The following is a 22,977-nucleotide window of genomic DNA, read 5'->3' as shown; positions in this document are numbered from 1 at the left end:
GAAAATATATTTTTATGTCGTTCATGTTTTTCGGACGGACGCCGGGACGGGGTGAATTTTTTCTATCATTTTCGTCCCGTTAGTAATGCAAATCGAATCGTGTTGCACAAGAGGCAAAACACTAAAAACGTGGGTCTTGTGGAGTGTTTTGGAGCGGGAAAATGCCGGATATTAGCGGTGCCGAACAGTGTACATCGTCGCGCGCGGGTGACGCTCCGTCAAAACAAATCCGCTGGTGGTCTAGCGCGGCCACCGAAAATAGGCAGAAACACACAGGAGGACTTAGCACCTTCGTTTATGAGGGCAATTGTGAAAATCTTTTGTTACAAATTGTTCGAACATTGAAACATTTGGATAGATGGTTTGAAACTGTTCTAAATAAAGAGATTTTTGTGTAGTTACGTTCGAAATGTTTCCAACGTATGTGAAATGAGTTCAAACATGTTATAAGTTTCAATTCTAATTGTTTGAACACTTTAGAACTGTTGTGACTTAGACATTCTTTTAATCAAAATAGTTCAAACATATTACAAATATTATATTACAACCCTCTCGGTGACTTTGAATTGACCCAAATATGTTGTTTTTGGTCATTTCCTTCGTCTCCTGTCAAATCTTCATATGTATACTATGGAAAACTTCATTCTTCCCTGGGGCTGATCTTTTTTAATTCAATTTTGAACTGGGTTGATTATGCGCAAGAGTGTAATTTTCAGCGGATATTTTTCGACTGGTTTACATGGAAATGGCACGGAATATCCCATTCTTGCAAGGGGAGGATTCTTTAATTATTTCTTTCAATTTTGAGCTGGAATGATTATGAAAAAGTCCATTCTTTAGCAGAAGTGTTAATCAATTAGTGGATATGGTTGTGGACTGGTCCATATTGTGTTGAGGTGCTACTGGAAGACTCAGTTTTGGACTGGGGTGATTCATTTTTTTAGTGCAAGTATTTTAGAATGGTCCATTGTTATTTGGGGAGAGTCCATTTTTTGCATGGCGAGGAGTATGGCTAAACATGCTGTATTTGCTCGCAAATGTTGCCTTTCTAGTCTACAGTAAGTTTCTATCTCTACGGTACTAATGCGGGGTTTGATTTCTTCTCTGAAAGCAGTGGAAAATAAAAAGTCCCACACTTTCAATGATGAGTGGGTTGGAAGATTTTAAAAGGAATATGAGTTTCTGTGTATTTCTTAATTTAGAAAAGTTTTTTGAGATTTCGGATACTTTCGTGAATAATCTGTTTCTTTCGGTTTCAAATTCGGGACATTCGCATATAAAATGTATTTCATTTTCCACTGCTTTCGTTGCACACTGTTTACATGTTCTGTCCTGGACCGGTAGCTTTTTGTATCTCCCTTTCTCTATTTCTAATGGGTGCGCGCTAATTCTTATCTTACATATTGCCGCACGTTGGTCAAAGTCATTATGATACAGATAATTTTCCATGTCGTAGATCGTTTTTACGTTTTTGTAAAATCTTAGTTTTCCTTCATCTTTCAACAGGTTATGAAAGAATGTTTGAATATACATATCTTCTAATCTTCTTCTTAACAGTGCACATGTCTGTCTAACGTCTATATTAGGGTTGTCGGTATACCAAATGTATGAGTAGCCACAATTGTCAAGTACCTCCTTTACATGTTGAGTCCAGTTTTTCCTACGATTATTCACAGGTATATGTTGTTGTGACAGAAGTGCGTCTACTTGGAGGGGATGTGAGGAAATGTCTAGTTGTCTGAGTCGTAGCCAGTATTTGACTATGCGGACTGAAACATCTAGATCGACTGGAAATATACCCAGCTCCGCTCTACATGCTACGTTACTTGAGCTTCTTTGGACACCAAGTATATTTTTACAAAATCTGTTTTGAATTATCTCGATAGGACACTTATCGTTTAGGTAATCCTTTCCCCAGATTTCGCAACCGTACAACATGATAGACTTAATACATGCGTTGTATATCCTTAACAGGGCCTTAGGAGACAATGGTGAGCGAATCAAGTGTTTGAGACTGAAAATGGCTTTACGTGCTTTTTGTGATAATTGATTTTTGGCAAGAGAAAAACTTCCCGACGACGACAACATCAAACCTAAATAGCAGTAAGAACTTGCTGTTTCAATACTCTCTGAACCAATGAAAAAATTCACGTCCTTGAATAGGCGTCCAGTTTTGTTAAAAATCACCACTTTTGTTTTTTTTCTGATTCACTTGTAATTTCCATTTTGTGCAAAACATATTAAGTCTGTCTAAAGCACGTTGTAACCCTTCTTCGGTCTCTGAGAAAATCACCACGTCATCGGCATAAAGTAGACAAGAGACAAAAAGATTGTGCAAAGTGGGAGGTACGCATTCGGGGTTATCTAACTCTTTGACAAGGTCATTAATAAATAGGTTGAAAAGTGTAGGGCTGAGATTGCAGCCCTGCTTTACACCTCTGTCTGTGTCGAATAAAGGAGTGAGACCTGTGAAAGTTTTGACGCACGTCTGGGAGTTAGAATACATGGATTTGATTAATTCATAGAATTTTCCTCCTATCCCTGAGCTGAGTATTTTATAGCGAAGGCCTTCTCTCCAAACACTATCGAAAGCTTTCCTGAAGTCGACAAAACAAGCATATAGCCGTTTATTGGAATTAACGTATTTAGATATTAAGGAGTCAACAACGAAAAGGTTATCTCGTGTTCCAAAATTCTTTCGAAATCCTGATTGGTTTGGGGAGAGAAGTGAATGCGCGTCTAAATAATTAGAGAGGCGGGTGTTCATTATTGTGGTAAACAATTTGGCTAGGCAGCTCGTTACAGAAATTCCTCTGTAATTATTCAGGTCCTCTTTAGAGCCTCCTTTGTGAAGTGGCACGATGTGGCTTTCGCACCATTGTTTAGGGAAGTGGCCTGATGACATGATTAGGTTGAATAAAATTGCTAACGGCTTTGTTAGAACATGTGCGGCACATTTCAACATTTCGTTTAATATAAGATCATTGCCTTGTGTGGCTGGTACATCCTCCCAGCAGACCCGATATGTTCGTTACCTCCCATACATATGGACCGGGAGGGTTTGCCGAACATTTCCCGAGCGGGTTTCAGCCCTGATAAAGGAGGGTGGGCTGGTATGGCACAAACGAAATCAAGTTTGACTTTTCAATGGTTTCTCAAAGTAAATGTAGGTCCAGTAACGTTATGTGCGTGCGCGCGCGTGTGTATGTGAGAGAGTGTACTAGTATTTCAAACTGGAAACGATTTAAAAACATATCAAGATGAACATCGCCAGGAGGCTATCAGGCCGATTTAGTCCGCAGCGAGAGCGCAGCGAGAGCGCAGTGCGATCGCCGTTTAGTGGAACGGTGGCCTAAACAGTTTGTAAATGAACAAGTTACTGCAATGCTATCATAAGTCGCAAGTCAGGGCTTTTGAGCAACAGAGTAAGGATATTTTTAGCATGCAGGTAGCATGAAGGAGATTAAAGCTATTTAACCTCCTTGGTAGCATTTGATATCTCAAGATACAGAGGGCGAAGGAAGATGACAGCCGATCTTATACGCATACATCTCAATACAGCTAGGAGTACTAGAACCAACCACCTAGGAGTAAATCAACCAAGACTGGATGAGAATGTCATTCTTTTTAACAAATCTGGACTCCCTCTAAGAGAACACCATCCATAAAACTAAACTGTTGTGGCCTTATGACCCATTCATGATTGAACAGACTATAATCTACAGCTAATTAGAGGTTTAACAATAGAAATGAATCGCTCCATCGGTATTCACCAGGAATTTGATCCACTTTCCTGACGCGCATGGAGTTCTCGCGCATGGATCTTTGGGATGCATGGCGTCAGGAGTGGGTCAAAGGTGGCCCCAAAGTCGATACCGGCCCCAGACGTCACACATCCCAAAGATCAGTGCGCGTCAGGAATTCGAAAGTGGGTCAAATTCCGGGTGAATACCCATGATATGGTCCGAAATTTGGTAATTCTTTTGTGTTAAAAATTCTGATTTCGTGTCATATCATATCATATCAAGACAAACAAGAGTTCCACGACCTCATATCTCCATGAACAATTCTATTCATGCAAATGATTTACACATTTTCATAATATATGCTTGGTCATAAACACCTTTATCTAACTTACACATGTTGCAATATTGACAGTCCTATAATTTTCCAATTTGATGAATTATGGTGTCTTTGCATTAATTATGCAAAGTAGGAATTTATTTGCATAATTGATATCTGTTGATGCTCTACTTTCCATAAACTACATATTTAACATGTATTAGAGTCTGATAATGGAAACACTGCAAATATAGATTTTCCTCATTAGCTATGCAAATTAAGTCACAAGTAGCATAATTTGCACTTCATTATGTATATCTCTGTCTAAGCTACCTGCATACTAAGTATCATATTGACAGTCCTATAATTTTCCAATTTAGATGAGATATGGTGTTTTGCATTAATTATGCAAATCAGGAATTTATTTGCATAATTGGTATCTGTTCATGATACACTTTCCATAACTACATACGTTACATGTATTTGAGTCTTATAATGGAAAACACTGCAAATATAGATTTTCCACATTAGTTATGCAAATTAAGTCCCAATTGGCATAATTTGCACTTCATTGTGTATATCTCTATCTAAGCTACCTGCATACTAAATATCATGGAAATCCGTTGTTCCTTTGTTCAGTTATTCTCCTAAGAAGATTTTCACAAAAATGCCCCTGCAGTTCCAGAGGAAGCTGCTAGGGGGCCCAAACCTACACCACTTCTTTATTACATCACAAGCTATCTGCCACCCAAAAATCAAGACCACAGCACGTCCAGGTCAAAAGATACAAAAATTGAAGTTCTGCTGCAGTACCAAGGTCACATACCAGGGGGCCCAAAATCGACCTTGAATTTCGGCTTCACAACACCTGCCCACATACCAAATATCATTGTAATCCATCAAGAGGCTCTTGAGTTATGCTGACTGGAATGGTGCGGAAACACAAACAGACAAACAAACAAACAGACAGACAGACAAACCCAAAACTATATCTCCATTTTTCATGGAGATAATGAGCTTTCCTTTTAATTCTACTATAAGAACTAAATCTGTTGACTATAAAGGACAACACATGCAGACATGTTCTTACATTTATTCTCCTTCATATAAACAAAGATAAACACGACATTGACTACTTCATTCTACCAGTGAGCAAAATCACACAAAACAAAAATCAAGGCATGCTTTAAACACATCATTTGTGAAATTTATACAGTGAAAAAATCTATATATCTTGTTTCCAAATTTACTGCTGTAACTTTAACTTTCTCCTCGATGCCCAACACCAAAACTAAGAATATAAATTTGGTGTTCAATAAATAGGTTCAGGGACCAGATAAATTGGTATACACCAAAGTGAAACTTTGCGTTTACCAACATTAAGCTTCAAATCGTTTTTGTTCTGTTTTGATTTAGGACTTGAAATGATCTTATTCTTATCACTTGCAGCACTGCAATGACATTGCAGGTAATATATAAATGATATTTTTCTATCCATAGTCATTTTGACATGTTCTTAAAGAAAGTTCACATAAGTTTCTTAACCCTTACAAATGTCACATTTGAACTACCCCTGTAGAAGCTAACAACTGAGGGAACTCTTACTACTAAAATATACAAAATTGTAAAAATGGTACATCTCTGGTCAAAAGCATGTCGTAAACTATTCAAAATGAGAAAATTGCCTCTTTTGGAGTCCCATTTACTGTAAATGCATTTAAGTTTGCGTGGTTTTTATTTTGCGCTGAGGCGAAAATGGAGTGTTCGCACTTCGCAGTGGTTTTAAGTTCGCGGCAGCGCTATAGTTACATACTGCTACATATTGGACAAACTTGTTCGTGGTGGTATTAAGTTCGTGGCGAAAACAACCGTGAACAATTCTGCATTTACAGTAGTTGCACACACTTTAAACACAATCCTCCTCAATCCTGGCATGATATTTTTCACAATTTTGTAGTTGGGTTTTGACATGTATGAACTACGGAATGTTCTTGATGTCAACGGGAAATGGAATAAAACTACTGACCAGTATTGTATAACAGAAGTCAACTCTTCAATACTTAATTCTAAAACCTATCGATATGAACTTTGACCTTAAGAAAGGTAAAGTACTTTTGTAAGGACATAAAAGCCATATCCAGCAATAAACTTCCTCAGTACTGAATGACATACATACTGCATATCGAGACAAACCTATCGTCAATATCACTTCATTTTGATCTAAGGTCAGCCATTGCACAATGTAAGTTATTATTCACAAACTAACTTCTTTTGTACAAGGTAACTCTTAGGGTCGTAGAAACATGTATCCTGAGGACTCTTTCAGGGAAATATGAGGAAGTAAAACAACAACTGAAAATAAAGAGTGCATGTAAGAAAGTTTCAGGGTATTGTACATCTAGACCCACAATACAAGTCTAGCCTATTGTCTCAACTCTGTCTTCCTTGTGTTTGCTCTTTGGCAATGCATTGTACCTTCAAGCCAAACATGCATTACATAATAAAACAATACCAGATTATGACATTCAATCTTGGTTGTCCATTCAATATTGCACCATTTATAATACATGTATTTCACGGTCAGTTGTAGATAGCTTGATCATAGATTGACATCGCCAAATTACTTATTTCATGTTTCATCTACTATAGGTCTTCTACATGTAGCAGACTATACATATCACAATATACAGATCATAGTATGACTAAAATCTTAAAGTCCGTTTAATTCAGCTTTTCTGCAAAGATATGTACAGCTACTATATCAACAAATACACAAATGATTGCTGGCTTTATGTAAACTTGTTCATCCTTTCACACAAACGCAAAAACTGTAGTTTCTAAAGGCAATCTTGCATCACCACAAAAGTAAATACTATACCCACTATAACATTTATACATTCCATATTGTTCTTGCTGATTGGTTACTTGTTGTTAAGTTGGACTGCGCTACTTGTCACATAGGGGTGTTCACATGTAGTTGCTCTTCTTTTGATTAATTTCTTTACATTCCAGTTCCCAAGTCTGTCATGTCAGGTTGTCTGGAAAAGTAAGGGAAAAAAAACCCATTAGGAAATGACATTAAGAATCTGGTTCATCTGTTATTTCATGTTTGTTGTGAATGTGATGCTTACTTCTATACTTCTATGCGATAGCGTTAAGGGGTAGATACAGGTTCACTGGACCTGATTCGGACCTTTATAACATCCAAGAACCGAGTCAAAAAAACCTAAAGCCAAAAACCTGAGTCCAAAAAAACCTGAAGAAAGTACAATGTATTTTCTATTTTGTTTGATAAAAAGTGTTTTGAGTCTCCCTTTTGACAAAAAAGGCATTTAAAATAAGTGCAACATTCAAATATCAAACACTGGTTTATTTTGAAAGTCTTCTCACCAAGAAACTTTTATAGTTGTGCGTGTCAGTATTAATTCTCTATGCTTAATATTGCTCTAATAAAACAAAACATCAACTGGACAGGATCAGGTCCAGGTTCAGGTCCGGACCGGAACCTAAATCTCTGGACCTAAACTTGGACTTGGACCTTATTAAGCCAAACCGGTATCCACCCCTAGTAGCGTTACAAGCTTGACCAACAGAGCTCGAATCAGACTAAAATTGAATAAGTAACATATGATTATGATCACATATACTGGTAGTAAGCAGTACATGGCACTTTCCAAAGATTGAATGTCGTAATAGGGGATGGGGGGGGGGGGATTATCTGGATGTTTAGCAGAGCAAAGATCTTGGTTACAAGTACATAAAGTCTAGAAGAAAGCAGTTAGGGTAAAGCTGGCACCTTATTCCGAGCTGCAGATTTAAGGAATTATGTCATGATTTACCACTTATTCATTGGTAAATGCCGCGGCGGAAAATCCCACAGGGTCTTCGGGGTTGCTAAATATGATGGACAACAATCAAGCATGTCAATCATTTCATTGTTTGGTCTCACACCACAGTTTTCAGCCACAGACAGTGGCTAGGAAAGCCATGGAAAGTGCTACATTTGTGTTTTCTTGTTGATTGGTGATTTGAAGATTTTTTTTTTTCATACTCACTTATTGGAAAGACAGAAAGATCACACAGCAGTTTTTCATTTATGATTGTTTTTTTGTTTTTTACTGTCATTGGTTTGGACAGTAGTAGAATAAAATGTGAATACCAGCTGTTATTGTCTCTCTTCTGAGGACATGGAAGCTAGTCGTTGCTGGGAGGCTACGAGTTTAGCCAGTTCACCCTCCTCTCTGAAATAACATGGTTTATTCAAAACTTTAGTAAGTTTTCAACCAAAGTAAAATTAAAAAAGCTTTTTTCCAGATTTTATGTATCTTACATATTTATCACAATTTTAACGATCTTTAAGACTTTGAAGATGTTCTGCCACATAGTATCATGAAAAGCTGATCAAAACTGAATGTAAATAAGAGATTTCAAGACACTCTTCTGCCTTTTCTGAATTAATTTTCACAATTCATATATATATATATATATATATATGGTGCAGTCAATCTACTTTTTTCCTCAATAATTTTGATTTTATCCTAGATTTTACCAAATCTGGCCACCTGGGTTAACTATGCAACTGCTTATACATGTACCTTTATCAGTAAGAGTTTGTGAATTACTGATTTATTGAAACAAAACTTAGAGAGTTAGATGTAGGTTTTGGGTGGGAATGGGGAAAGCAAGGTTTCCTTTACTGCACATGCAAATATGTTAGTGTGAAACCATATTTCTTACATACAAGGCTACATGCCTTGGGTTCTGTGCCACTTTAACCTTCCGTCTGCTAAGTTAGCCATTTGGCACCAAACTTGTATTGGTTATGGGGTTAGGCAGCAGGAAGAAGGTTAAGGTACGGCGACCAAGACGTTCAGCTACATGTAGATCATAGAGCTTTCACTTCATATTAGTATACTTCTTATTAAGGGTTATACGAAATGCTTTTCACAAATGGGAAGAAGACATGTTGCAAAATTTCTGATTGATAAGTAAAAACGTTAATTGATTTATTTACCTACAAACATAAGCCTATTGCCCATGTGTATGCACTTACCCAGTATAATAACGTTTACATTGAAATCTGTAGAATTTTGCAATGTGGTAAACATTTTATCAATTACTTACAACAAGAAGTGTGCACAAAAAACTATTTTAAAAATAGCAAGACAAACACCCCTCCCTCAAAATGGTCACATCCAACATGGCGGCTCCCATCCTTGCAAGCAAAAAAAGAACAGGTTTTGCTATCGCAAACCTGTAATGAAGAAATATCCACTCAAATATACGCACAAGTAACTGAGACTTACTTTTTCCCATACTTGATATGTATGATGGTGAAAACGAGGCCGACCACGAGGCAGATACAGCCAACCACGATGTACGCAATGCCCAGAAAGCTGTTCTTCCCTCCGAGCCACGATACGGTGCTCAGGATCATCCGCTTGGTGCCGTCAAACGCGGTCACGGGGTATTCTGGTGGACGTTGGTTAGGGATCCTTCATTTTGTGATGTGATTTGGTTACAGTTACTTTACCATGTGTGCCTATACAACTTGAACATTATGAAAACACTCTATGTAACCTCCGTTAACATTAATCCGACGGGTTACATAAATCCGCCCCTTTAAAAGACGGTTGGTTTGAGAGATCTCTAGTGCAGCACGCCCCTGGTATGCACAGTTTAGATATACAGGAGTGCATTATACTGGGGCACATTGGGTTGGAGATATGTTTGGAAGTATCTTTTCTTGGTGGCGGAATTATGATTTATATACCCTTGTGGAATTATGTTAGTAGATGTTACTATTGTTAGAAGTGTTTTAGAAACAAAATCATGGAAATTCTTAGACTGTAAATGAATATGTTTCTACAAAGTACCTACTACTATATTCTTCCATTAACGCATTTAAGTATTACAAGTGTATTTCTTTAATTCAGAAAGCATAACACTTATCAACAGCTTCCACCCCCAGATTTCTAATCTCTTGTCACTTAATTGCATTTAATAATTCTTCCCTTTCACTGACTGAATTGTTATTGATGCCACATCTTCACACATGGATAACTCCATTAGCGCTTTAGCTGTTAAGCAACAGCACATGGCATGCACCTCAATTCATTACTGTAATTTTTAGTTCTTTTGGGATATATACTTAGTAGATAACAACATGTTTTTCGGTTGCTTGGTGTCCTACCATACATATACAAATGACAATGTATGATGCACAGGACATGTACAGTCATCTACAATGCAAAAAGGATTTTCTGGTACTGTGTATATATTCGATATATCCTTATCATCGTTAAGACACTCACTTCACAGTACCTTTGTGCACCAAAAATTGGAGCTGTGCACCTAATTTTTGACTGGGTGCACCAGTGCACCTAGATAGTTTCGTAGGCTATTGGGTAAACTTTACTAGTATACACTAGTATACAGAATATTCTTGAAATCTAAGTATCAGAAAAAGCAACATAACCTTTGTTGTACTTTTTCTGATGTATTACTTGTTTGAAAATTTTAAGTTAGTAATAGCGTTAAACTTTGTAATTATGTCTTGCTGACATTCAACTTGATTCTATGTGGTGCACCCAAAATTGTTTCGTATTCTGTGCACCTAATATCTTTGGTTGGGTGCACCAGTGCACCTTTTTCCAAAAAAGGAATTTTGAGGCCTGCCTTCAGCAATTCAATTGGTACAATGTGCGAATAGCAGAAAGACATGCCAAGCCATTTATTCAACTTTAACAGGATAAACTTCCTTAAAACTTCCTTAAAACTTCCTAAAAACCTGCTAAAAACTTCCTAAAAACTTCCTAAAAACAGCTGTATTTCCAAAAGGATACTGTAGTCCACCGTGAGGGTATAGTTCCCGGCCGGGAGACCATCCTGGAAGGTGTCGGTGTGGTTCACGCGACGGTACAGCTTACGGAACGTGGGAAATGCCGCGGTTCGCATCCAGACGATGAGGTCTTCGTTCAGGTACCCGTTGTTGTCAGGGTTATTGGAATCAAGCTCGTACACTGGGTTCTGCCAGTACTTGGGCTTTAGAGTGTCTGAGGAACAGAGAATAGACGCTTTACAAATTCATATTTGATCATGAACTTTTGCTGTATTACTCATGAACTTGATGAAGTGCTATACACTGTATGTAGTTATGCCTGATATTCTCTTAATGCCCAATTATCATAAACACTTTGAAAATCTTTCAAAATCTTTTGCTGAGAAACCAGGCATGCCGTCCAGTCATCTGTTAGATCAAGTGTTGACTTGAAGGATGACGACAATAACAGTTATTTGAGCATGAAATACATTACCAATATATTAACAATCATTTTCACTCATGTTGCATAAAAGAAATGTGAGATGGTGGGTGGTTATCATAAAGCTTTGTTCGAAAACTAGTTATATTTCGCTGTTACACATCACTGAAGACCACACTTTTAAAGCATTCTCAACCGCTATCAATTTTGCGCATTGCAAACCATACTCCACTTTGGCCTATAATGGCTACTATTGTGTGAATGTCTTACCAAATCAATTGATTGATTGAATATATATCGAACCAACTATTTAAGACCATAATGATCTGCTGTACCTGAAAACGCATCTTGCAAGTTGCTCCCTGTAGGATTACGGAACTTGACGTTCTTGTCTGTCCACCAAGCGATCCCAGTGTTGATCAACCCCACTGGGGTGCTGCCATAGGACAGGGTCAGGGTATCTAAGGACAAAGGTGAAAGGTCATGAGGATGATTGATAATGATGGCAGCATAGCATTGCAATACATGGAACAAATTATTTTCTTCTGTATAAAAGTTAAAACCAATGGCATGATCATTTCGAAAAGAGTGCATACACATTCTGTCAATTTTGCACCTCAAATACAGAAGAAGACGAAGTGCAATATACATACATACATACATACATACATACATGTACATACATAGTCATACTCTAACAGAAAGTAAATTCCTAACTTTATATATATGAGTAGCACTGAAAAATTTATATTCCTCATGCGAATTGATTAACTGACTATAGTTAAACCCTTACAATCCTAGGTTTCCAAAAGTACAAAAAGCGAGAAAAAGCCGACATATACGCTAGACTTCTATACTTGTACCAACATGTGTATATTATTTGTAAACATGTCTTTGTTTGTGACCTGTACTTGGTCTAGGCGGGCACAAAAGGTACAATTAAGGTCTTCATTGACTCATCAAACATGCAAACAGATACAGACATGGATGAAGTTTGCTGCAAGCATGAAAGCCGACATTTGCCGACGTCCTTGCAGCTCGGACCATTCTGAAATTTGTCGGCAGTACATTTATCAGACCCCTCGCTAATGAAGTCATCAACCTGCCTCACGATGTTTGACGTGTGTGCTGATGAAACGGCGACAGAGAAGTGTCTGCCTTACAATCAGACTGATTATCTGTGGTAAGCTGGGCAATCTTCCTGTTTAGAGGACATTGATTGTGTGAACACATTTTATGTCAAGTTGCCCATTCTACGACCACGAAAGAAATGAGCTGTTTAAAGAGGCCATCATTTTTCATCCTAATTTCTCCACGTTTTCAGACGAAAAGAAAGCTACTCTCCTCTTAACATCACAAAACCCACACATAACAGAAAAAGTGGGATCATTCGTCTTCTACTGTCTCACAAAATAAGCTGAACCCAATAAGTTAGAACTTAGTGTCAGTAGTTAAGAGTAGAGTAGTCATATGTTATATTGTTCATCATTATCTGTCCGTCCACTTTGCGTTACATGTACATGTACTTGCAATTAGGAATTTGCAATAAACCTTCACTAACGAGTTCAGACAAATCCAACCAACTGTATTCGCTTTTTTGAACACCAATTTTTGGACAGGTTTTGGTCTGCAAATAAAAAGAAAGCAGCAAGGAAATTGACATGTGTTGTTCAAATAACATAGTACAAAGCTAAAACTTTGTTCCAACACAATAAGTAAGGATATTGTGTTTTTGAGTGTCCTACTGTAGTCTTCTTCAGAGTTCAAAGTTTTAGCTATGCACTATATAGAAAGTCTATGTTTGAGTGCTCTACATGAAAATTATTATAATCTCTTGATACCGTTACACAAACGTGTAGAAAAATATATCACTGATTTGATTATATGGATAACACCCATGCGCGCATCAATTTTCATCCGTTTGACTTTCAAAAAAAAAAAGTTTTCGGCCATACTTTAAAAAGCAGCTGCAAAATGAGAAAATACATGCTGTAAATTGCAAAAAATATTTCGGCAAAGTCAAAGGAGAAGTTTTGAAAGAATAAAAATGAAGAACCTATATTTCATTATACCATACTCTGTGTGTTCAGTTTTGTTCATCCTTCCTGACTAAGTAGATTTCATAATAAAGGCAATTTTTTTTTATTTGCACCCTCGCATCAGTTTTGGGATCCCCAGAGGATGTCATCCATATAATCACATCAACATGGCCTAAGGCATACAAAAGTTTATGATCCATTGGCACAGCTAAAAATGCAAGAACATAAGGACATACATATATACATGTGTGTCATACACTCCTTTAGGCAAACAAACAACGACACAAACAATATCAATGATGTATACATAATTAATGTATTAGCTACAGATGACTGCTTTTCTACCATTCATAAGTTCTTACCACTAAAGAGGCTGTTAGCGATCGCTCCACATGGTGCGTATGGCATGAAGGTACCGTTGACTGTTTCTCCGTCGTATGGCTTACAGTCAGTGTTCAGGGTAGACCTGGATTGCTGCGAATAGATATCATAATAATATCAATAACAATAACTTTATTGCACAACAATTGTACAACTACAAGGTACAGAGTATGGCATCTACTGGTACATAAGTACAGTTCCATAAGGCTAATCTACCTAATACAAGAGTATGAAGTATGGGATGTCACATTATGTGAGTGGGAAAATCCAAACAGGAGAACATTTTGGAGGTTTATTCATAAACAATCCGGAATAAAAAACGGCCTGTCGTATTAAAGGAAAGTTCCAGTTCTATCCTACATTTACAGTTACGAAAACAGATAATAGCCCATCACTAGATTGTACAATGTACATGTACATGTAAATCGGTGATAAACTACAGTCACAACTGCTTGTACAAAACTAATCCATGTACATCAAACTCTATTAGTAGACCTATAGTTCATGTGGTTAGGATATCACTTATGGTACTGGCAAGAAGAATGATATCTTAAGTTATTAAAACTTTATTTCTATGTAAAATTTAAATATGATTCAAATTGAAAACGCTGTAGACAAAGGTGGAAAATGATGTATAACCTTACCAGTGCACAGAAATGTAAAGACAAACAGATTTTTCTTACTTTATCTTGAAATTGAATGTCTATTTTTTGCTACCGACCAATTGCATTCTAGCATCTTCAGTCTTCACAGAAACAATAATATTACCGTGAGTTCATTTATTTCTACAGCGATTAGATTTTGCAATAAAAGGGGAAAGGAGGTATTTTCTGTGTTTTAAAATAACAGTTGAAACAATTCTGTTGTACATGTACAATATTATATAACGTAGTAATAGAAACACACATATCTGAGGCAAAGAGGTCATCGAAAAATGCGCGAAAATGATTTCAAGATTAATTTTATAGAATGGTATCCATCCACACTGATAGTCCCCTCACCTTCACTCCCAACAACTGGTCATCATCGCGAGACTTGACGTATCTTCGGTGGTTCTGGAAGAAGTTGGTCAGGCCGTAGTACATGTAGACGCTTCCCGCGATGTCGGAGCTGATGGTGAAGTCCACCTGGCACATGCAGGTTCCAGGGCTGCTCACGTTCTGCACGACTTCCGCACACGTCAGGTTAGCGCCGGCCTGCTTACAATTGGTGTAATCCACCTACATGGGTGAAACAGTCAAATTGGTTGGTCGTTTCTTTACTAGTACACATGTAGTAGTACTGTAAATGCATAAATGTTTGCGGTGGTCTTATGTTCGCCGTTTTCGCGGTGAACTTTCAGCACAACCTTTAAACCACCGCGAAACTTTTTGCCCACCTATGACTGTAGCACTACTATTGTTTCAAACGCGAACTTACAACCACTGCAAACACGCCATTTTCTGCCTATCGCGAAATAAAAACTTAAATGCATTTATAGTAGTTGTGTTAATGCAGAAATGTTCGTGACGGTTTTATGCGCGCGATTTTTGCGGTAAGCTATTTGCTACTCAAACCCATGGCCACCGCTAATTTTTTTCCCCCACTACTCCCTTGTCTATCTATTGTTTCAAACGCAAACTTAAAGCCACCGCGAACACCCCATTTTCTTCCTACCGCAAAATTAAAACTACTTAAATGCATTTACAGTATACCTGTAGTGATAGAATAGCACTGGGCAAATGCAGATAACTGAAGGCATGAAATGTTGAAGTTATGCATCACAACATTATTGGGGAATTTTGTAAGTCATAAATGGCCATTTTGAGCGAGTAATGTATTGATTATCACGTGCCGGTGCAAATGCTTAACATGGTTGTGCCTTGAACTGCCTTTGAAGGATCCAAACGCAAATGTTTGAATATTTTACAGTTAGATGTCAAAAGTTGCAAAGTAGAAATGCTGTAACATATATGATCAAACTGATTATTTGCCTCAATATTTAGTATCAAATGTTGCATTCACCTGGATAAATTGGATGAAAAAACAGTGTAATTAAACCAAAGTGCACATTAAGTGAAACAACATTCAAAACTACATATAACTTTTAGTTTTAGATGCCTTGACATCCATGGTGAACAATACAATTCTGTTTCCATATATGGTATATCCATGCACGATGCACTGAATATAAGAAGCCTGAATAAAAACCTCAATTTAAGAACTTAAGAAAACGTCTTCAGTGTTAAGACGGATCAGATATTCAAGAAACCGTACAACACCTGCAAGTAAAAAAGGCATATTTGAAATTGGCCCTATCTAATAAAATAATAAATGAATGCTACATTGATCACATCATCGCCACATCTGGATCTACATTTGTATGTTTTCCACGTTAGTAGATCACTTGCTCTGCAAGGCTGACCATGAAAAAAATCATAAAATCCATTCAGAAATTTCCAAGTTACTTTTTTTTTCCAAGCAACCAACCAACGAGCCAAGAAACACCTGTAAGATATACCCTTGCAATTGACAAATGTGCAAAACAACTGTACATATGGAAAGATATCTTACCAAGACTTCCTGCACCCCGTTAGATGTCACAAGCATAAGCGCGCCGAGAGGGATAAACGTTATCCCGAGAACGAAGAAAAGCGGCAGAACGCATTCCGCACCAAACAAGTCCGGTGAGGACGCCGGCAAGTTTTGCCCCCGAAAAGCGTCCAGCATCTTCTTACAAATCATTCGGAATTACGCCGTAATACCACGAGACGTTTCTACCATATCGTCTCCTTGCTCCTGAGATGCCCTGGTTCTAAAGGCTAACTAACCGCAACAACACGTGCGCGCTTACGGATGTCTCAACCCGATATGCACATGAACAGGAGATCAGACGGCAAACTATCTGCTATATAAAACAAGCGACCTAATTTTCAGCACGCCCACTGGAAAATAAGATTGGTTCCCCCAGAACACAAGCTGCTACTTGAATAATAATGAACATCCCCTAATCAGCGGGTTCGTCTAAAGCGACGCTATTCTAAACATTCCCGTTGGCCAATCTTCCAAAGTGCTTTCTGGAAAACCCCTGGAGGCTGAATATTAATTTTTCTGCTTTAACCAGACTTGAGTTAATCTCCGCTTCTGCTGGAAATCAATTGAAAGGCTTGTTACTGTTTCCATGCAAGAAACACTCGGATCCATTTGTAGGCAATGTCATTAGTGGTAGACCTAGGTAGCAGACAGAACCATGATTTCATATGCATGGCACACTGTCACTCTAAATCACTTATTCCACACATAATGTATTTACTGACAGGCTTCCTTAGTCTGAATTGTTTATTGGCAAACTCCATATGCACCATATGTAGTGCTAAACAGACACATTCAGCCTATGACCTGACTGAGGAAAGGGCTGATGTAGCTAAAATTGTTATAATTTTGGATTTCTACTGTAATTCTAGCACTTATATTAAAGCTTGCAAAGTTGTGTTTGAAAACATTAGATTTATCTCTAGCATGTTATTTCAGTCGTATGTCGCATACATCAGAAAAACGAAGTAAACTATTCACCTGTTCAGCGTAGCATTTTTGATAATTATTCTTACAAAAAGCATACATAACTTGCATATACTCATCTACATTCAAAATACAAACATGTACACAAATCTATGAAAAATACTACAGGTACGTTCTGGAAAAATCACACGGACACTGTATAAAAAAAAACTATAATCACCTCAGCCTATTCAACAAAGAACCCTTCAAATCAAAGGTTTCTGCATCAAAATTGATCAAAGCCGGTGACGTGAGTCAAGCCAGGCTATTTTAGCACCATTAATTTCTCAGCGAGATATCCTGATCACAACGAAACGCATGCAGTGAAGCAAAGCCTCCTTCCACACGCACAGGTAATGAGAGAATTATTCTTTTACATTATTAGTCCTTATCAACAGATAGATCGTTCATGGAAAAGTGCAATTTACATGTAGGTGTCTAGCATTTCTGGGAAAAAGGAAGATGAATGTAATTTGTATTTTCATCCGCCATAACTAAGCATAAGGTATAAAATTTCAAAGGACGCAGTCGGTGTTACTTTGAAATCCCTGATCATCGCATTTTCAAAGCCCAAATTCAGCTTTGTATCGCAAAGGGCTGAACTACAAGTTGCCTTTTATGTTTTGTCCTTTGAAATTTCAGCTTTCTTACTCCAAATGGCATGGACGTCACAAATTTGTAGTCTGCTTATAGAAGACAACATATGGAGCGTTGGGTGCTTTTCTATGCATATGACTCAACCTACTTCTACATGTAGCTAATTACCTTTGCCAAGAATGTTTTTGGGTGCATGTGCATGTGTCTGTGTCACACTCACAGTGTGTGTGTGTGTGTGAACAGCATAACTTGAGAAGTCGTAGATGGATCTTTGTGATATTTTGTTGGTAACTGTCAAAGGCAAAATGAAGAAACAGATTTTGGGCTCCCTGGCAGCTTTCCCTAGTACTACAGCAGAACTTCTGATTTTTATATCTTGTGCTCTGGACATGCTATTGCTATGGTCATGGTTTTTGGATGGTATGAAAAAAAATACTCTTGTGGTCCAAAAGAAATGACATAAACTTGGGCCCTCTAACAGCTTTCTTTGAAACTGCAGGGGTATTTATGTTGCAGACTTTGAAATAGGATAAGACAAGAAGGGATGAATGAATGAATTTCCAAGATTTTTGACCTTTACAAAATGTAGGTAACTTGGATGAAGGCCAACATAATTCTTTGTTAATTATGCAAATCAGAACTTGATTTGCATAATGAGGAAAATTTATACCATGAGCACAATACATAGAAAGATCATCTTTGCATTGTTTTAATATTCTTTACAAATTAAACAAGGTATCTTTAAAAGTTTTTCGAGATTTTTAAAAAGGCAATCATCAAAAATACTGTCAATTCAGTACCATCCATTGAAAGTCAGTTGATGTTTTTCTCTCACAACATTTAGTCAAAGGAAGTACAGAAGGATATCTGATTGATGCAGTTCACAATAGTGTCACTAGGAGGCATTACTATACATGGCTTGTGTGGTCAAACATGTACCGTATTTTCTCGATTGAAGTACTCTCATCTCCCAAATAAACATACCCCCCAAAATAAACATACCCCCCCGGACAAATTTTCAAAATCTAATAAACGTACCCCCCGGAATAAACATACCCCCCGGAAAATTAACCAAATTTACAGATGAACTGTGTACGAGGGAAAGAAGATGATAAGGTAGCTGTAGGCTCTCTCTATTCATTTATGCCTGTCTGAGGACCATATCAGTAAAGTGTATAAATATTGAACAGATTAACTGCACACATCTTGTTCATCTTCTTGCTTGCCACTTCAAAAAAATATAGTAGTAATGTTGAAAAATTGGGCATAGGTTCTCCGCTATAAACCCTAACCGGGGGCTAACGGTGCTTTCAAATTCAACAAGTGAAAATATACATGATACATGCATTTTCTACTTGGAACTTGAAGCAAGTGATCAAGGAAAATTTTTGTATATACTGACATAAAATCAAAACACGACATGTAGTCGCCCAACTGCTCAGTTCACTTGGATGGGCAACACTTTGAAAGTCTCCTCTTTTTCTATACAAATGTATCAACATTTAGAACATGAACAGAAGATTTCAATATCCTGAATATATGGTCATCACAGGTAAGTTTAATATTACTTATTTGTAAAAGCCATATATAGAGAAAAGGAAGAACTATGACATGTATATGATGTAACTTTTTATCTTTCCCTACTTTCCTTTTATCTTATATGCATTGCATAAAGAAATATAGATTTGTAAACATTACGATTTGTAAACATTACATGCCACAGATTATTGTGTTGTGTCAAGGACATTATCATATTATATCAAGGACAATATCATATAATGTTCTGGTTTTTGTTGTTGCAATCCAAATGATTTAAAATCCACAAATCACCCTTGTATGTAGCAAAAAACATCAATTTTGAGAAACTAAATTGTCAACAAATTTGTGAGAAACCTCAGGCCTTTTCCAATGTTGCCACAAAGCACAAGGTTCTCATGTTACACATGAAAAGTTGAGCTAGACACGGCGGCGCCGCAGACAGAAAGGGGCGGGGCTAACAGAAAGTTTCACCCATATTCCTAGAAAGCTCTGGTATTCTTTCTGTATAGGGGTGATCTTTTCTAAAGCATTTTTAAGTGATAATAACGGTGACTAGATTGCAATTCAATTTTATGTATAGACTTTGATATTAAAATTCTCTTTGTAAAAATGCAAAACACATTTTTTGACCAAGGCAAAGGAGTTTTATTTGTACATAAAAAAGAGTTGTTTCCCCTTCTTCGAAGTGAGCTCTTCCATGACAAAACGTTCCCACAACCAGAGTCACTGACGTCCAATGCGTAACTCATACTGTGGTGATTCTCCAAGCGCTAAATTTCCATGTTTGTGGTAGGATTGGAATGTTTTTATATATACTGAAAGTAATTACACAGTTTTTTGATGCTAAGACACTGTTTTTTTGTGGTGTTGTTTTTATATTTTCATTTTGGGAAGAACTGTATCTCACGTGAGTAGAGAAATTTACATGCGTTAAACGTACTTGAAACACTGTGCGCCGCTGGCATGTATATTTTTTCTGATCAGCGTGCTTTAGTTTACGATGTAAACAGAGACTGTCAAAGTTGTTTATACAAAAAGAATTGCATTTCAAAACGTCAGTGTGGGGTCTTATTTTCTCCCAATAACAACGTTGACTTTGTAGTGTCATAGAGATCTGCCGATACGTTACGAGTTACGCCGGGATTTCACAAAGGCCGGGTCATAGCGGCAGGGAAATCAACGCCGCTTGCCATGGCCGGAAAATAGCGAATTATGAGCAAAAATGCCGGGGAAATATGGGAAGGAAAACCCAAACTTTCAATTTCAATGGGATCCCTGGTTAGCAAAACTCTGATTTTCACAAAAATAATAAACGTACTGTCCAAAATAAGAACGTACTGGGTGGATTTTGAGGCTGAAAAAAATAAACGTACCGGTACGTTTATTTGGGAGATGAGAGTATGCACCCTGATTCAGGGCTAGTTCCAGACAAATTTGCAGAACTGAAACATAAAGTCAAAAACCTCAAGTAAGGTACGCATCCCTTCTCCACTGATCTTGAACACATTTTGAATAGGATCAATTCAAATTTATGGTGTTCCTTCTCTTTTCTCCAGGTAATTTTGCTTTAAATATAAATCAAGGACTTCTACATAATGCCATTCCTTAGATTCATAAAAGATTCTCTTGTTTACCCCGCCGGCATTATCTCTGCAAACTTGAGAATTGTCTACGACTAGTTAGAAACTCCTCAAATTGGCAGGTATTGAGCCATGCATTGTTGCACCACAGCTGGGTTCCTGGCTTGATTGAGCAAGGATTTGAGGTCCTCTTCCTAGCAATAACCTCAAATAAAGTATGCAGCCTGACTTTGGCAATGACTTGTGATGCCTTTTGAATTTTGAAATGTTTAAAAAAGTGTGTACATGTATTCTATTCGAGAAAAACGGTATCTCACTAGCTTCATGACGACGCCCTACAATATTCCTCAGATTCAGTCAGAAGATGATCATCATATGTATATGTATTGTAACAATGTAAGGGTTCAACATTAACTCATAAGTTGCACACAGCAAGTTAATCGCATTGAAAGGTTTAGAGCCTAGCTATTAAGACAGCCTATAGTTGGGGCTATGTCTCTGCATCTGGGGACATATACATGTACGTTTGCAGTTATACTTTAATTGTACATATAACGTCCACCATGACAGACCAAGTTCCTCTGGAAGTCTGCAAACAAAAAGTCATTCTGAGAAGTATTTTGGGGTTCGTGGAGGCTGGTAACTGTTCAGTACAACTGGAAAATCGGGTACACAACATAGACTAATCAAAAGAAGAGTATCAGCAAAATTTTATCACAGCCACTCTTCAGAGCTTGGATCTGAAATTCTATAGCTAACGTAAGACTCAAAAGAGTAATACAACAAAGCTTTAACAATATTTTCTGACACATAATTGTTATAAATGTGCTGTAACTTTACATTTGTAGCCCTACTGATTCTACTTTTTTCTAGGTGCACTGGTGCACCCATCGTCAAAGGTTAGGGTTGCCAAAACATAGCAACCTGTGATAATGTTTACTCATTATACTCTATAGCATACTGTATTTCAGTAGATTTTAACCTTCTGTATGTGTATTCCGGGACAGTCCGGGAACAAGTTTGCCATGAACAACGTACAAGTAAATGCGGCCGTATTGAATCACCATGACTACCCCAAAAGTAAAACTTAGTGGTTGGTTAAAGGCTATAGTGTCACTATCATAAATACTATTATATACAATGTGTGTACTTCATGGAAATTCATATGAATGACAAATACAAAGGACAACAGAATACAGGCAAATACAACCTACAGTATCTTAGAGCCAGTCTTAATGGTCCCAAGATGATAAAATTGATTATGTTTTATTTATTAATTATTTTTTCATTTTAGCATTTGTTACACAAAACAAAATCCCCTTACACCACGACAGTCCAAAGATGCACCTGTACCTGAAGCCTATTGTCATAGATGTACCTGTAATTTATTTCTGACTGGAAACACACCCATCCTTAGATACCTGAGAAGCCCCACCCACCATTACCCACCACCCACTCACGTTTTTCTTAGGAATCAGGGCTAAAACGTGTCATTGGAAGTGAACGATAAGCAACATTACGACTAGATTGTTGTAATATCACCCCATCTGCTATTATATGGGACCATGGATGGTCAAAACCTTCTAGAATTCGATAAATATGAACATAAAATCCTGGCATAATTTGACTTTTGAGAACACCTGCTTACCACTATCTCTTGAACGTTGTTTGACGTGACCAACAAACCGATCCCGATGGGGATGAAGAGCAGACCCACGCCGTAGAAGGCGGGCAGGACGGTCCCTGCGGTCATGATGGGCTGCCATGCCGGCAGCCGTTGCTGTTTGAAGGCGGTATCTCGGGGTTTTTTGTCCCCCGATCTTGTGCCTTCGGCAGACATTTTGCTTCCTTTTCTCTGGAATGAAATTACACTAAGAGGAAAACTAGCAGCAGATTCGACTATCGTATCTAAATGAGACAAATATACTTCTTTTATCATACTACTACTAAGATAAACATCGATAATATTAAATCTATACC

At 37.6% G+C, this 22,977-nt stretch overlaps 1 protein-coding gene across 4 annotated transcripts; it reads right to left on the bottom strand.

Moving 5' to 3' along the window:
• Positions 1-5,141: 5,141 nt before the first annotated feature.
• Positions 5,142-22,871, bottom strand: LOC136437498 (cell cycle control protein 50A-like). 4 transcript variants are annotated; one of them, XM_066432119.1, is made up of 8 exons: positions 22,646-22,871; positions 14,746-14,964; positions 13,726-13,837; positions 11,660-11,785; positions 10,908-11,117; positions 9,369-9,534; positions 8,222-8,303; positions 5,142-7,100 (listed from the first exon to the last, which is right to left on the bottom strand). In XM_066432119.1, the coding sequence occupies exons 1-7, from the start codon at positions 22,835-22,837 to the stop codon at positions 8,228-8,230; spliced, it is 1,101 nt and encodes a 366-aa protein (XP_066288216.1). In that variant the 5' UTR covers positions 22,838-22,871; the 3' UTR covers positions 5,142-7,100; positions 8,222-8,227. The 4 variants fall into 4 exon arrangements, with proteins under 4 accessions (XP_066288216.1, XP_066288219.1, XP_066288235.1 ...); XM_066432122.1 differs by lacking the exon at positions 8,222-8,303 and adding an exon at positions 7,902-7,956; XM_066432138.1 differs by lacking the exon at positions 22,646-22,871 and adding an exon at positions 16,298-16,631.
• Between the last annotated feature and the right edge of the window lie 106 nt (positions 22,872-22,977).

Source organism: Branchiostoma lanceolatum, chromosome 1 (assembly GCF_035083965.1).
Source record: "Branchiostoma lanceolatum isolate klBraLanc5 chromosome 1, klBraLanc5.hap2, whole genome shotgun sequence".
In the NCBI taxonomy this organism is placed as follows: Eukaryota; Metazoa; Chordata; class Leptocardii; order Amphioxiformes; family Branchiostomatidae; genus Branchiostoma; species Branchiostoma lanceolatum.
The sequence above is the reverse complement of the archived record's forward strand: the minus strand, read 5'-3'. Positions and strand labels throughout refer to the sequence as shown.

What these genes read in the sequence shown, in the direction of transcription:
- LOC136437498 (XM_066432119.1), bottom strand. Translation starts at nt 22,837, where the DNA reads ATGTCTGCCGAAGGCACAAGATCGGGGGACAAAAAACCCCGAGATACC. An exon ending in ACCAGTTGTTGGGAGTGAAG is followed by an intron (nt 13,838 to 14,745) that starts GTGAGGGGACTA and finishes ATCTATTCGCAG; the next exon opens with CAATCCAGGTCTACCCTGAA. An exon ending in CTTGCAAGATGCGTTTTCAG is followed by an intron (nt 11,118 to 11,659) that starts GTACAGCAGATC and finishes TCTGTTCCTCAG; the next exon opens with ACACTCTAAAGCCCAAGTAC.